Here is a 17,521-nt window from a genome sequence, read left to right as displayed (position 1 = left end):
TATCACATACAAGCTTCAGAAGTGTCAAATCATTCTTAGCCTTTCAACTATACCAACATGCTATGATTAGGATACCATCGAATATTTCTTTATGCTCATCCTTCAGAATTTGTTTATAAAGCTCAAATATATCGCGAGTCAAGAAGGCAAAGATGGGAGCTACTATACACCAATTGCTAACGTGAAGCCAAATAACCGAGCTTATGTAACCAGATGTGAAAAGATGATATGCCGACTCCCCGGAATCCCCATCTAGCGGGCACAAAAGAGAGTCCAAATCAATATTCCTAGCGCTTAAAGCCATTAGACGTCGGGATACGACCCATCTCCGGTCTCCAACCGAAAATATTACATGTGATAGGGATCCAACCTAAGTATCATTATTTAGTTTAATTAAATAAAATCTGATACTTCTTTTAACTATAGTGTTTATAATCATTTATAATTTAAGAATAATTTTGAGTTATTAACAAACTTTATATTGTGATACACTCATTATTTTTCATTATCTCGTATACATGTCTAATTTGACTATTGATGATATGTTCCTCAGGGGGAAAGTTAAAGTACACAGACAAAAAAAATAAGAAGTGTTAGATGGACGTGTGATCACACAAAAAAAATCTTTTAAAAAAAATAATAGAAAAATCATAACTCAAAATATAAATAAAAAAAGAAAAAATTTAAAAAACCTAAAATGTTTCCCTTCATTCCCATAAAAAAACAATGAAAATACACAATGACGAAAATAAACAAAAAACACAACGATAACTAAAAAAGGACGCAATAGATCGCAGAATATAACACAATAACGAACAAAATATAACACAATTATGAGTAATATAACACAATGTCAAGGAAAAAAGACACAATCAATAACGAAAATAAATACAACGATAAATAAAAAGGCATAGTAATATTTTCCCTCAACATTGTGTCTTCTTTTTAGAACGAGGAAGACTGTGGAAACATTTTTGTATTTTTACTTTTTTGTTTTTTTATTAAATTTTGAGTTATGATATTTTTATTATTTATTTAGGATTTTTTGTATACCTATAAATCCTTCTCATTTTTCTCATTTTTATCCCCCTTTGCTAAGGGTGTTAAACGAATTGAATTTCGAATATTCGAATTAATTCGAATCAAATTATTCGAATTTTGAAATTTTGAAGCTAGAATCGAATTCGAAATAGATTCAACAAATTCGTTTCGATTCGAATTCAGAATAGCAAATTCGATTCGAAAATGAAGTTCGAATTGATTCGAACCCAATTAAAAAATGTATTTCAATTTCAAGACCACTATAAATTTGAGCTTTTTAACAACAAAAAGTAAAAGTCTAATTTGAATTCGAATTTCGAATCGAGTCGAATTTAAAATCATAAATTCGTAGTCGATTCGAAATTCGATTACTAAAATCGAGTTAGGATCAAATCGAGTTCGAACCTTCAAATTCGAATGCGAGTCGAATCGATTGTCGAGTTATTCAAGTCAGATTCGAATTCTGAACACCCCTACCCTTTATATAATAAATTGACCATGTTCCTCAAATATTAGAATTCAGGTTCATAAGAGAGGCCCGTTCTCACTGGGCTAGACTTAAGATGATTTTTGGTTTTATTGGTTAAGGTTGGATTATGTTAGAGGTGCACATCCTAACCGGTTAACCGGTTTGTAACCGATTCTCTAACCGGTTAGTAACCGGTCCAACTCTAACCGGTTACTAACCGATCCTAACCGCCGGTTAGTAACCGGTTTATATATTTGATTTCAAAACCTGTTATAAACCGGTTAACCGATATTTTTAACAATTATTTAATAAAAAACCGGTTATTAATCGGTTAACCGGTCCGGCTAACCGGCCAAACCCGCTTCTGCAGATGGTCAAAACCGGTTACTAACCTAACTGATTAACCGGTTAGGGTATTAAAAAAAAACGGTTACGAAAAAAACCGGTTTTCAGTTAACCGGTTAACTGAAATGTGCACCTCTAGATCATGTATTGAAAGTATTTCTTCTTCCGTTTACTTCTTTAACCCTTGTTCAAATCTTAGCACAGTTTAACCAGTATTCGTCTAACTTTTGACTTTGTTGGGATTTGACGATCGATCCATGACCAGACCATGAATTGAGCGCCTTTCTTCTGTGCGCTTGCTTGTTCGGAAAAAACCATTAACCATAAAACAACTCTAATTTAGTCTTTAAGATAATGACATGTTCCTTTACCAAACCTTAACTTATACTTTTCACCAAGAGAACACAAAAAAGGATTTGATGGGGCTGTTGGGACTTTGTACCCATCTACTCATCTAGACAACATCGTTCAACTAATCCATTTTACAAATTACCACCACTAAAATCATGATGTAACCTATAAAATGCATTATTTAGACAACTTCACCACATTAACTATAGGCCTTTTGGTTTTTGTATCGGGTTGTGACATCGTTAATATTTTTAACTTTGAACGCCTTGTTAGTAAAAAAGACACCCTCAAATACCCTGCTAACAAATGGAATCAAGTAGAACGCAGCTTACGTCACATACGTGGCCTTTAAAAAGTTAAATACAAAACAAGGTTAGATTCAAAACAGAGACACTTCGAAGTAAAAGGGTGCAAAATCAAATTATAAGCAGCTTTTTTTTACAATGAATCAATTATAATGATTCGCAACTCATTAAAAAGGAACAAAAACGAGCGAGTTGACTCAACCTCACCTGTTTAAAACCTTTAACCACCAAAACACATGCAACCAAGACATCAAAGTTTCAAAGCTAACACCATAACATCAAGGCAGCTTGTTACATATTACACATAACAGACACATATCATCTCTGCAAAAGCTACAATTAACCGCAACTACAAACACCACGAAACATCAAATGTCAACAATCTCTACAGTTTTTGTCGATCATAAGCGTCATCACAGACCCGCTAACATGATCCTATCGCAGATTATAGATACAGAAAGTCATGAAAATTATATAAAAAAGAACAGTTAAAAAAACATCAACAACATACAGCCGCCATCGGTTACTCACTGGCCCTCAACGTGACAACCGTTCACCACCGCGGCTTCTCCTTCTGATTCAACCTTTTTCCCGGACACATTGTCGAAATTACCTTTTTGCCCTTCACCAACATTTTTCTCAGCCTCGGTATCCAGTGTGGGTTCTCCATGGTTGTTTTGACCATTGGGTATTTTCTCTTCGGTCACCTCTGGCAGGGGTATTTTCGGGATTTCACGCACATCTTCTTCTTGTATGGGCGTGCTTTCATCCTTCTCGGTTTTCTCCGGCTCATGGGTTTCTTCTTTGTTGTCTTGCCCGTCGGCTATTTTCTCTTCATTCACCGGCTTACCTTCTTCACCATCTGCAATAGTTTCATCCTTCTCGGCTTTCTCTAGCTCCTTTTCCTCGGTTTCTTTAGGGGCATTTTCGTCATTTCCGTCATCTTTTTCGTCCTTTTCAGCTCCCGCATTAGTTTCATGCTTTTCGGCTTTCTCTGGCTCCTTTTCCTCGGTTTCTTTAGGGGCATTTTCGGCATTTCCGTCGTCTTTTTCGTCCTTTTCAGCTCCTGCATTAGTTTCATCCTTCTCGGTTTTCTCCAGTTCTTTTCCCTCGGTTTCCTCAGGGGCATTTTCGTCTTTTCCATCATCTTTCTCATCCTTCTCAGCCTCCTTCATTTCGACATCCACGTCGGTGATCACTTCAGAAGCCTCTTCTTTCTCCTTTTTACCCTTCTTAGAACTCGAAGACTTTCGGGCCCGTTTCTTAACGGGCTCGGGCTCGAAAGATGGCGGGGTTGACTTCACCTTCTCACTGATTCTTGTTGACCGCCTCGGTGTCTCACCAGTTCCCCAATCAAATTCTGACACCTTGGGCCCACCCGGGTGTGATTTCAGGTACTGCTCCAACTGCTTTCGGTTGGTTATTTCTTCACCCGTTGGTGCAGCGAACACGATTTCATTCTTCTTCGGGGTTCCTGGTTCCTTAGGCAGAAACTACACGTAAAACTGTGGATTAGAATCTCATTGATGGCAACACACAATTCATTTAACACAGAAACAGCATAATAATCAATAAACAAACGGCACGAGTCGACCCACAAACACCTTTTTTGTCTTCTATTTTTTAGATTTTTTTAAATCATTTTGAAATACACATTGGGTGTCTATTGAGCAGTTCAATACATTTCCATTTTAGCTTAATACGATAAGTTTGACCCGTTTTGAGATAAAAAAAAATATATATAACGCCTAAATTGACCCATTTACCTATAAACGGGCCAAAAATGGTACCACAACAGATTTTCCTAGAAACTCATAGCAATGCATATGAAGGGTAAAAGGGTATTTTTCATGTTAGCAGCATGAAGAAGATTACCATAGTCTGGTTTATTGGTCAAAAGAGTATATGATTTATTTTCTTTAAAAGACACAAATAACTGTACAAAACTATAACAAAAGATAAAATAACAATAATAATAATAATAATAATAATAATAATAATAATAAAATAAAAAATATCACAACAATCATGCAACAGAAAAACGATGCTGAAATAACTCGACTTCAGCCTTGATAACATTAAAATAATAAATTACATTCGATTGCATAAAACGGGAACCGACTCTGTTTTCACCAAACAAACATAAACCTTTCAATTGAAAATAATTTTCAACCATGAAAAAGGTACCGACACCTCATCAGCAACTTCAGCATTTTGACCTTTTATAATCGAAAACTTTGGAAGTTTTGAGCGGTTTTATGGTTGATAAAAAATTGGTTGTGTAAACCAAAAATTGGACCAAAGTTGATTACTTTTTTTATGCAATTAACCCTTAAAGTTATACTAATGAAATATTAACCTATTGTTTTGTCCTTGTAACATAACTAAGCCCTTACCATGCTAACTTTGGTGCAGATCACAAAGGATTATTAAGTAGAAACACGAAAACTATAGGACATATATTTAAAACATATATTTGCCAGTACTGCCACTTAAAAAACTGAAGAATTTGATATGGATTAAACTATCATACAATATACCTTAATCGTTAATACATATATGAACATTGTAAAGAAAAGAGTAATTCCAAAAACTAGGGTCGTAAATGAACCGAACTGGACGGTTTATGAACACTTTACCGAAGGAAACATCATGTCCGTGTTCATTAAGGAATTGAGCTTGTTCATGTTCGTTCATTAATTTTGTAAACAGACGCAAACGGACACTGATGGACACAAACGAACATAAATTAATTTGAGAATAACTATATCAACACAAAATCACCCAAAAAACCTCGCATTATTATCCAAAAAAGCCTAACATAGTAATCATAAACATAATTATATCAAATTTGTTATAGTAAAAAAAAATAAATAAATAGATAAAACTTGTAATAGTAAAACTTCTAATAAATAGACATATATATGTAAACGAGCGTAACCAAAACATTAACAAACCTAAACGAACACATTACCGAACGTCCACAAACACAATTGAACAAACGCGGCCTCTGTTTGTGTTCGTTCGTTAAGGTTACCAAACGAAATTCTTTGTTCATGTTCGTTCATTTATTAAACGGACGAACATAAATGAACTTCCCACCAAACAGTCCACAAGTGGTTCTTCAAAAGCCCTACCAAAAACTGAGTTGTGTTCTTCAAAAGCATGCTCAAACTTTTAAACTTTTGAAAAAAAAGCCCGACAAAAGATAAACTATCCCCAAAGATTTAAACGTTTAGCAAAATGAAACTACACCTAGAACTGAATCTAAAAGATTAAAGCAGTAATGTAAGTAGCTGTTCGCGATTTTTTTATTTAAGAGCTTATTTGCTTATTATAGAAAGAATAAGCACTGAAAATAATCAAATCCTAAACACCCACAAAAATTTAAGAAAATCAAACAATAAACATAGACATAAATAGCAAAAAGAAAAACTAAAAATTACCAACTTTCTTTTAGATAACACGCAAAATCCGAACTTTCATATCCACCAAAAATAAAGCCAATTATCCCAAAAAAAAATGTAGTTTTCAGAACCCAATTCATAAAACTAAAACAAATTATTAGTAAAATTGTGCAAAGAAAAATATAGCAAAAAGGAGAATCTAAAAGTTGAACAATTTTCTTCTAAAGAATGTTCGAAAACCTAATTTTATAACCAAGCAAAATTAAAGCTTTTATCCCCCGAAAAATGACCTTTTATCCGGTTCACAAAATTAAATCAACCTTTCAGCAAAATTGCGCATAGATATATATAGCAAAAAAGAAAAATTTAGTTACCAAATTTCTTCTAAACAATGTTCCGAAACCCTAATGTTCAAACCACCGGTATGAAAGTTAATTACTCCCAAAGATATGAACCTCTTCAAAACCCAATTCATAAAATTAAATCTACCTTTTTAGCATAGCAAAATTGAAGTGAATTGAAAAAAAAATAAAAAACTAATCAAAGAAGCCCAAATTATTCAAAAAAATCCTAATTTTCAAAACCCACCAAAATCAAACCAAATTATCCCCAAAAAATTGAACTTTCTTAAAACCCAATCCACAAATTTAAACCAACCGTTTAGCAACTAAAACAAGAACCGGATTCAAAAAAACTTGTCAAAGAATTTTCAAAACCCTAATTTTCACGAATTACCCAAATTTCTTCAAAAGCCTTAATTTTCAAAACCACCAAAAATCAAAACCAAAATTATCCCCAAATCTTGAACTTTTTCGAAACCCAATTCACAAAATTAAACTAACATTTTAGCAAAATTGAACTAAAGCAAGAACCAAATTCAAAATACAAGTCACAGAAATAAAAAATTTCAAGAACTACACAAAATTCTTCAAAAACCATAATTTTTCAAACCCACCAAAATTAAACCTACTTATCCCCAAAAATGTGTAAAATATTCATAACCAGCAAAATTTAAACCTTAAATTTCAAACCAACCAAAATCAAACCAATTTTTAACAAAATTGAACCAAAGAAAAAAATCGAATTTAAAAAACTTATCCAAGAAATCAAAATTTTCTTAAATTACCCAAATTTCTATTAAAAAAACCCTAATTCCCAAAACCCACCACCAATTAACCAAAAACCCCAAACCAATTCAACTCAATCTCACTTACACACACCACAAATTACAAATATAGAAACAATTTAACCCAATCCACAAAATTAAACCAATTTTTAGCAAAACTGAACTAAACCTCACAAAAACTAAAAACTTCAAGAATCACCCAAATTTCTTAAAAACCCCTAATTTTCAAACCAAAATATCCCAAAAATATGAACTTTATCAAAACCCACCAAAATCAAACCCTAATTTTACAAAAAAATTAAGCCAATTTTTAGCAAAATTAAACTTTTCCAAAACCCCCCAAAAATAATTTCTAATTTTCTTACTAATTTCAAGAATTACCCAAATTTCTTGAAAAAAACCCTAATTTCCAAAACCCACCAAAAATTATCCAACTTTATCAATATTAAACTTAACCCAGACCCAAATTCACAAAACCCACCACCAATTAACCAAAACCCCCAAAAATAATTAACTCAATCAACACCACAAATTCCAAATATAATAACAATAATAATAATTATAAAGAAAAGAACTTGAACCATTTTCTTCCAGCCAGGTGGTGCAGGAAGCTCCAATGACACAACTTCATCTGAATTCGCCATTTTTTTTTCACAAAAAAAACCCTAAAAATTTATGAAAAAAATGAACAATTAGACTGTCAGAACTGAATTAAAGAAATGGGTATGTGTGAAATTAGTAAGAAAACATGGAGAAAATAATTTGAAGGTTTCTGAATTTAGAAAGGTTTGTGACGAACCTTGGATTTTGTTTCTTGTACGAGAATTGGGGGTGTTGGAAATGAAACTTGGTTTTATTATATTATAAATTATAAATGGATATAGTTATTATTATTATTTAGTAGTTGGAGTATTAAGTGAGTGGCATGTTTAGTCCTCATGTTTTGTGCTTGTGACAAAAGTTATGTTTTTCTAGTGATTCTTTTAAGTCCTTTTAGTTGTTATATTTGATAACAAACAATTTTATATATTTAGTGAAAATACGAGTAAAAAATGATATTTTGTTAATTATTATTATTGTTAGAATATTGAGATAGTTAAATATGAAATTTAATCTTGATTATAAAATTGTCCTTCAAGTTTGATCACGGTTGTCATTTTAATCCAAATAGGTAAAAGGATAGATTACCCTTAACTTAACGTTAAAAAGTTAATGAGTTAGTGAAAGAGATGAAAATGACAAGACTCGAAAACTCCAAGGGTCCTTCTACAAAAAAACATACACTAAAGTTATGTAACTAACCAAACATCATAGACGAAAATGACATTTTTATATTAGTTCCCTCAGATTGGTTCAATAAAAGAGTCTGAATCCAGTTTTCACTTATGGAGCTTCAGTAAAATTGTGAGCATAAACAAACCTATTGTTCTAATACTAGCAATTAGAATTGTTAACCTCTGTGTGTATTTCTTTAACTCACGTATTAACCTAACTAGGGGTGTTCAAAACCATCCAAATCCGAATCCGTATCCGAATTATCCGACTATCCGTATCCGAACTATCCGAATTTTCGGATATCCGAATCCCGGATATCCGAAAATTCGGATTCGGATTCGGATATCAGTTTTCATATTTTTCGGATATCCGAATTATCTGAATTATCCGGTATTTTAATTTTATTTATATTTATTTTATATTATATGTATTACAAAACCCTCCCTTCCTTTTATAACCCACACATAATACGTAACACCACATCACACCACAGCCGCAACACCACACCCTCTTCTTCTGTATCACTTTTCACACAGCAACCGCAGCACCACACCACCACCATAGCACCACCACCATTCGTCCCTCACTGCAGCACCAAAACGGCACCACCGTCACAACACCACCATCTTCCTTCCCACTCTCACAGCGCCACCATCGTCTGTCCCACCCTCACGGCGGCACCACTGCACCAGCACCACCATCGTCCATCTCCGCCAGTCCCACCCTCACAAAAAAACTTTTATTTCTTTTTCGGATATTCGGATATCCGAGTTTCGGATTCGGATTCGGATAGTGATTTTCACTATCCGAAAGGTTCAGATATCCGGTTTCGGATATCCGAAAGTTCGGATATCCGGTTTTGAACATCCCTAAACCTAACCAATTAATCATACAATGTTTTTGTTTTTTCTTTTTTTTATTCTATCGGGTACCTGTGTAGTACACATGTTTAGTAACGTGAGTTTGAACATTAAATAATAAAAAACGAAACAGAAAAAAGTAACATGTGTCGATATGTTTTATGTTATAATACAACTATATATTTTAAGTTTTTTTATCTAGTTTATTGTAAATTGAAATAAATTTTAGCAGCCACAGAGTGTGGCTTCTATTTACGTTTATATAATTTTAAATATTTAGTTAAAAAATTATTATGATTATTATTACACTTAAGATTAGGATTATGATATAAATTGGATGTGACTCAATGGTAGAGCACTCACTTTACTAGTGAGAGGTAGGGGGTTCAAACCTCACTATCACCAATTTATATGGGAGATATGAGGGATGACCCTTGCTTGCCAGGGTTCGAGTCCTGATCTCACCCGGTTTTACTGGCTCCTCGCTGTCGTGCCATTTGGCGGGCGTGGGGGTCGGGTTTTATCCGGTGAATCCCTCAATAGGTAGACCGCTAGGGGTTCCGTCCGTCCGGACTAGTGGCCGGCTCGGGCTACCTTTAGCCAATGGGGTCCGCGTACGGAGTACCCGACGTTACTTAGTTGGTCGCTCAAAAAAAAAGATTAAGATTATGATAGGCTCCTCGCTGTCGTGCCATTTGGCGGGCGTGAGGGTCGGGTTTTATCCGGTGAATCCCTCAATAGGTGGACCGCTAGGGGCTCCGTCCGTCCGGACTAGTGGCCGGCTTGGGCTACCTTTAGCCAATGGGGGCCGCGTATAGAGTACCCGGCGTTACTTAGTTGGTCGTTAAAAAAAGATTAAGATTATGATACTAAATAATACATTATCATATATAAAAAGTTACAATCAAAATTTAGACTCGAAGCTTCCATTTTTGGAACTCGAAAAGATTTGTGACAATTGACGAACCTTGATGTTTGTCTCTCTTGAATTGGGGTGGTTTTTGGAACTTTACTTTGGATAGAAATGGTAAGTGAGGTCAACGTATGGAAATACTTAAATTTTGGCCCTTGTAGTATTAAATAGGTGACATTTTCAGTTAACAATTATTTTCATTTTAGCTTGTGAGAAATATTACATCTTTTATGTACCGAGCCAAAGCTAGACTTGGCATGACCCCGGTTCTGACTTATGAGGGCTCAAGATTGTTCCGAGCTTTTTTTATAAACCTCGAGTTTGGCTCGTAATTCGTTTTTTGAAGCTCATACCCGGCCTTGGCTTGGCTCGTCTATAATTCTATTAATTGTTTTGATATATTTTGAAAAAACCATAGCAAGCTTAGTGTCACGGAGTTATTCTTCTGACTCTCGTGCGGCCTTAGAACTTGGTCTAAGTAAGCCTGAGGGTTTGTTTATACGAGTTTTTGGGCAGCGGAAGTCTTGAAGAGTAGTGTTGGTTTCTTGAAGTGACTTGATTGCAAGTATTCAAGACAAGAGTTTTTATATTGTTGGAAGTTAAGCTTACAATGCTTAGTTGTTTACAAGAGTTGGGTGATCTCAAATGAGTTCCCTTTCACCTATTTATACTACTACATAAGATCTAGAGAGTTCTTAATCTAAGTTGCTCCATACAAAATATCTAGGGCATAATTCTAGAGATTTCCTTGTAAATATCTAGCTTCTTGATCTTTATGGACTCCTCTTGAAGCTTCTTCGTCAGTCTAGTAATGTCTTCGGTGTTCCGGAGTATTCCGCACTGATGTAGATAGCTCTTGGTTGTTCCGGAAAGTACCGGGCTGTTCAAGATAGGACCGGGCTGTTCCAGAAGCATCCGGAGTGCACCGGGCTGTTCCGGAGAGTTCCGGAGTGATCTGGGCTGCTCTAGGTCGTTTCGGATTGTTCCGGGTAGCCCTAGATGCTTCCATACGGTTTCGGAATGATCCGGATGTCGAGAAAAATGATGGGTGATTTGGCGGTGCGTGACATCCTCCCCCACCTGATTTCTCAACGCCCTCGTTGCGAGCTTTCGGCCTTCTTATGAGTCGTAGTGCAGAGATGGTTTTCCTTTGCCGAGTTTTCGCCTCCATTGGTGCGGTGTAGACTTGTTTTCCCTTCGTTAGGTAGAGGGCATTCAAGCTTGTTGCTACGGCAACGTTTGATTTGTGGAAGAACTCCATTCCGAGTACAATGTCGTAGTCATCTAGTGGAGCTACTGAGAAATCAATTCTTCCTTGCCATGATCCGATCGTAGCTTTTACATTCCACGCTTTGCCGACTATTGGTTGTACGTCTCCGTTAGCACCTTTGATCATTCCTTCCGTTGTTGTTATTTTTAAACCATGCCCTCTTGCTATTTCTGGGTTGATGAAGTCGTGGCTTGCACCTGTATCCACCAATGCTTTTGAACGTCTTCCATTTATTTCGATTGTCACGAACCTAAGTCCTTTTCCTTATATATTCTTGTTGATTTGTGGGTTCGAATCTACCATATGTTGGCGCTTCCCACTCGTTTCGCGCATTGCATTCAGAACTTGAAGTTGCATTGCCCCAAGTCGAACCTCCTCAGTCTCGTTGAGTTCTTCGTCAACTTTTACAACAGCGTTCAAACTGTTTTTCTTTGGGCAATAGCGTGGATTATACGGCCCATTGCATATAAAACATGCCTTATTGTAAGGTTCGTTGGCGATTTGGAGTGGTTTTCGGGTTTCATCCTTCCGGAATTGGGTGTTGTCGGGTCTGGCTCCCCCAACCTTAGTGTTGTCTTGGTTGACAACGTTGTTTCTTGCTGGTCCAGTCTCACGTCGATCTTGCAGGGACTCGTCCGCAATGATGGTAGAGGATAGGTCTTGAACGTTTCGACGTTCGAACTCGTTTTTAGCCCAATATTGTAAGCCATCCGAGAAGTTCGCCAGTGCTTCCCCGGGCGTGATATCCGAAATTTCGAGCATAAGGGTAGTGAAGTCATCGATGTAATCTTTGATTGTGCCCTTTTGTTTGAGATTATGGAGACGAATTCTCGCTTCGTATTGGGTATTTTCCGGATAAAATTGTCGTTTGATTTCTTTAACGAAATCTGCCCAAGTGGTGATGGTGCAGGTACCTTGTTCGATTTCTTTGTACTTGCGTCTCCACCATAACGCAGCAGTGTCCTTTAAGTATAATGGTGCCGCATAGATCTTTTTTTCATCGTCATTGATGCCTACACCTTTGAAGTTTTGTTCAATTTCCCAAAGGAAGTCGTCCACAGCCCGCGCCTCTCGTTTTCCAACGAATGGCGTTGGTTGGGGAACTTTAACCTTCGTGGGAGTGTTGTTGCTCGTGCTAGCATCTCCATTTCCTACGACCATCTTGAGAACATTAACTTCGCCTTGTAAAGTCCTGTAGAAATCGTGGCAAAATGAAAGCTCTTTTTCAATATTCTCCATGTTTGTTTTGAGTTGACCCAGCTCGTGCATAATCATTTCTTTCATATCGTTTCGCATGACTGCGAGGGCAACTTTGAAGTTTTCTTCTAATTCAACGACGTCACTACTCAATGGTTCAACTTTTTGTAGTGATTCGTTGGTGTGCGCCTTGAATATGTCGAATTCTTCTTGGAGTATGTCGACATGGGTTTTGTATTCCACTAGTGACGTCTCCACCTCTTCGACGCGATTCTCTACGCCTAATATGAGTTCTCTTGCAGACTTCTTTCCTTTCTTAGTCTCATATCCAACGATGTAGAGAGTGCCTTCGGATTTTGATTCGGATACCATCCCGACGAATTGATGTGCTCTGATACCAACTGTCACGGAGTTATTCTTCTGACTCTCGTGCGGCCTTAGAACTTCGTCTAAGTAAGCCTGTGTGGTTTGTTTATACGAGTTTTTGGGCAGTGGAAGTCTTGAATAGTAGTGTTGGTTTCTTGAAGTGACTTGATTGCAAGTATTCAAGACAAGAGTTTTTATATTGTTGGAAGTTAAGCTTACAATGCTTAGTTGTTTACAAGAGTTGGGTGATCTCAAATGAGTTCCCTTTCACCTATTTATACTACTACATAAGATCTAGAGAGTTCTTTATCTAGGTTGTTCCATACAAAATATCTAGGGCATAATTCTAGAGATTTCCTTGTAAATATCTAGCTTCTTGATCTTTATGGACTCCTCTTGAAGCTTCTTCGTCAGTCTAGTAATGTCTTCGGTGTTCCGGAGTATTCCGCACTGATGTAGATAGCTCTTGGCTGTTCCGGAAAGTACCGGGCTGTTCAAGATAGGACCGGGCTGTTCCAGAAGCATCCGGAGTGCACCGGGCTGTTCCGGAGAGTTCCGGAGTGATCTGGGCTGCTCTAGGTCGTTTCGGATTGTTCCGGTTATCCCTAGATGCTTCCATACGGTTCCGGAATGATCCGGATCTCGAGAAAAATGATGGGTGATTTGGCGGTGCGTGATGCTTAGATCTTCTTTCTTTTCTGACATCTTCTTTTTTTCTTACTTTTATCCCATTCCTTGTTCGAGTCTAAGCATGTAGGATGCTTACATCTCTCGAACTTTGCTCTGATACCAACTTGTAAGACCCCGTTACCGGTGCCCTACTTTGGACGTTGGATTTACTCATAAACACAGTTCTGAATATCAGAGTTAATTAATACTTTCTCGGAATAATATTAATAGTCAGCCATTCATTACAATTATTCATACTTGTCTTTTTAAAACATAAATAAAACATAGTATCGAAACATCATGACAAATCTTCAGATGCCAGCCTCTTAAATATTGCTATGTGTCCTGCTCAAACCAGCTGTCTCAATCTGTTAACCTGCGAGCATACTAAAAGTCAGCTACGCTGAGTAAGTTCTAGTTAATCAGACGACATACGATCCATTCACATACTAACATATGAACCCGAAGGTACATACCTTCATACTTAGTTACTTACATACGTACTTTCATTCTTTCTTTCGTACTTACATACATACTTTCATTCATTCATATACATTTTAAAGAGCATTCCGCCCTAAAACCTTCGCCGATATTATTATGGTCGGTTCCCTACCTTCGCCGATACTATTAGGGTCGGTTCCCTTCATTCGCCGATATTATTAGGGTCGGTTCCCTACATTCGTACTACTATAACATACCTGACCTTTACATACTTTCCTTGACAATATGTGCAATCTCCGAAGAGCGTTCACGTACCATCAACATATCATACATACATTGTTCATACATCCTATATATTCATATATACATAATTCATACATCACACTTGTCAGTCATACCTTTAACCACCACTTGACAGCACAAACAATATCCAAAGATCGTTCACACACCGTCAAGCAGTCATCATACATAAATCATACAAGACATACACTTATCACCTAAGGTAAGTGTATTAACTATCACATCGAGTATGAACACAGCCCCGAAAACATAACAAGGAAATGGGGCTAGAAACACACCTGAACTCGATTACGTTTATCGTTAATTGTTATTCCTTTCCTTAGCTGTGCTCGACTAACTGTATAACAATTACACGTATTAATTAACTATCACTACTCACATCGCGTTTCTAATCTATTTATAACCCTCAACGAACGGGGGTCCGGGGGCAGCGCCCCTGGCAGCGGGGTCTAGGGGCGGCAGCCGCTCTGCCCCTTGGACCCTGCTACTTAAAAGTTCAAGGGCTTATTTGTAATTAAATCATTCTTTTTCTAAGTCCAAGGACCATTCTGTCATTTTATCAAACTTTTAATTCGTTACTTTGCTCTTAACGAACTGGCTTAACTTAGCGAACTGGTTCTCATAACGAATCAGTTCATGTAACGAATCAGTCCATAGTGAACCAGTCTAGGTAACGAATCGGTCCATCTAATTCGTTATCTCTTCTAACGAACTGGCTATAACGAATCAAGGGTAATTCGCTACCTTTTTCCCTTAACGAAACGGATACGAACTAGAGCTAGTTCGTTATGCTCCCTTAGACGAATCAGCTAGCGAATCAACTTTGATTCGTTAACCTTCCGTTAGCGAACTAGGGTTAGGTCAGGGAATGTCAGAACATTCCCTGACATCTCTTACCTCGTACCTAACTTTCCGGCGCCGCCGTCGGAAAGCCGCTGGAAAACCGCGGATTTGCCGGAAAAACGAGTTTTAACTCGTTTTTCACCGTTTTTCGTCCCGTTCGATCCAGATATGAGCTAGGGTGACCCCTAAGCTCATCATAGGTTCAGTTTATACCCGATTCCACCCAGATCTCGTGACTTAAACGGTTTAACGGTGTCGGCTAGTCGTTTCGTGATTATATCTTACGGGTTTAAGCACATACAATATCATACTATCATACCTTGGATCAGGATCGGTTCCTCTTCTATGTTTCGGATAGAGAGAGACTAGAGAGAGAGAGAGAGAGCTTAAGTGTGTGTTTTGGGAGGTGTATGGACTATTTGTGAAATGAAATTAAATGGGTATTAAAGGTTTATATATTTATGGATCACGGGCTTAAGCCCATGGTCCTTCCTCTTTCCTTCATAACCCAAGTCCAAAACCCAATTCCATTTAGCCCAACACTAGCCCGACTCATAATAACTCATACTTTCATTTATTAACCGAAACCCGAAAAACGGGATGTTACAAGTCTTCCCTCCTTAAAGAGGTTTCGTCCCCGAAACCTAACTATTACATAAACAAATTTGGATAAAATTTGCGCATCTCTTCCTCAACTTCCCATGTAGTGTCCGATCCCTTGCGATGCTTCCATATCACTTTCACTAGGGGTATAACCTTGTGACGGAGTTGCTTTTCCTTGCGATCAACTATCTCCATAGGTTGCACAATGTAGTTCAACTGTTCATCAACCTCACTATACATTAATGGCACATGCGACGTGTCATCAGCCAGACATTTGCTCAGATGAGAAACATGGAAGGTTGAGTAAATTCCATAGCACCGGCGTAAGCTAGAATTCTTTGCCAGTATCAAAACACAGAAAAATGTTTGTTAGTCACCATTAAAGATTAATATAAAGCAAGATCCCCTTGTTAAAATCAGGAAGCAATTGAAATAAATAAGCCATAATAGAGTCAACATTAATCCAAAGCCCTTTTGTACTAATAAAAAACCCGTAATAATATGTGTGATATGTGTTGTTAAAAGTCCTTTAGTGCGTGTATGCTTTGAGGTCAAATGAACGACATGTCAAAGTGGATGAATGTGTCAAAGTGACTTAACCATCCGTGTAATTAACTCTCAATACAATAAAGAGACTGTGTCCTGATGACCGAGTCTCACTCTCAAGTGTACTAAACAAATAATTTATAGAAAATGAAAAAAAAATTAACACTTATAAAAGACTAGAATACTAATATACTGACCTTCATCCATCCTCCTAATCCTTGACATCACACAATGACATAAACAAAGTATTACCTGTATAGTTGCAACAGCTTCTACAGCACCAGCTGCTCCGAGAAGGTGACCGATCATAGATTTTGTAGAGTTCACTCGCAACTACAAAATATTAAAAAAGGCTTTTTATAATATGGTAAAAAAACAAATACATATTTCTCTGTTTGGTTTGGTTTGGTTTGGTACCTCTTTGCTCTGGCCAAAACAATGAAGAAGAGCTTGGTATTCCTTTAGGTCACCGACGGGTGTTGATGTAGCATGCGCATTTATGTAGTTCACATCCTCCCCGCTCACCCCCAGCCTGTGCCAATGCTTTCTCTATGCATAAAATCACACCGGTACCTAATGATAAACATAAACACATCAATCACATGTTTCATCTTCATTTCATTTATAAACCAGCCAACAAAACAATATACATACCTTGAGGATGAGGCTCGGTCATATGATAAGCATCACAAGTGAAAACAAGTATACGAAAATAGTTTTGTATTTTATTTCTAGAAAACAAATAGGAAAAAGCATGAACTCACTTGGTGTCGCGTGTAATAGACTTTTCTCAAAACTAAAAGGATGCACTTAACTCGCTAACCGTTACCTAGTACAAGTGTTTAAGTTATGAGAATGTGTTCAACAACACATGACTCTAAAACCCAAGTATGGACTAACACACAAACACAAACTTGACACGATGACTCTTTGGTGATAATAAGTAATGTCAAATGCACCAAAAAGTCCTAGCATGTATCAACACATCATATCATGGAAACGTAACCAAATATTCATCATACAACTCGATTTATAATCATTCGGTTCACGGGACAGATTTTGGCAATGTACAAACTGATTTTATTCACTAAGCAAAACTTAAGGATAAATGGTACAAAATTTACCACAATAGAATATATGAATTAGATTTCTTAAAACATTTTTATCTTATTTTTCTAATTCACACAAAACTCA

General features: G+C 36.9%; 1 protein-coding gene and 1 long non-coding RNA gene across 2 annotated transcripts; both read right to left on the bottom strand.

Annotated features, from left to right (window-relative positions):
* Positions 1-2,783: 2,783 nt before the first annotated feature.
* On the bottom strand, positions 2,784-7,888 carry LOC143546659 (uncharacterized). The gene is made up of 3 exons (XM_077038279.1): positions 7,844-7,888; positions 7,626-7,709; positions 2,784-4,004 (listed from the first exon to the last, which is right to left on the bottom strand). Exons 2-3 carry the CDS (start codon positions 7,686-7,688, stop codon positions 3,039-3,041), a joined length of 1,029 nt encoding a protein of 342 aa, XP_076894394.1. The 5' UTR covers positions 7,689-7,709; positions 7,844-7,888; the 3' UTR covers positions 2,784-3,038.
* An 8,454-nt stretch (positions 7,889-16,342) lies between these two features.
* On the bottom strand, positions 16,343-17,273 carry LOC143546656 (uncharacterized). The gene is made up of 3 exons (XR_013137629.1): positions 16,982-17,273; positions 16,745-16,900; positions 16,343-16,660 (listed from the first exon to the last, which is right to left on the bottom strand). It is a non-coding gene; the product is annotated as an uncharacterized LOC143546656 (long non-coding RNA).
* Positions 17,274-17,521: the final 248 nt, after the last annotated feature.

The sequence above is a fragment of the Bidens hawaiensis genome, unplaced genomic scaffold, assembly GCF_021521415.1.
Source record: "Bidens hawaiensis isolate Kalapana, Puna unplaced genomic scaffold, B.hawaiensis_p1.1 tig00014409_1, whole genome shotgun sequence".
NCBI lineage: Eukaryota > Viridiplantae > Streptophyta > Magnoliopsida > Asterales > Asteraceae > Bidens > Bidens hawaiensis.
The sequence above is the reverse complement of the archived record's forward strand: the minus strand, read 5'-3'. Positions and strand labels throughout refer to the sequence as shown.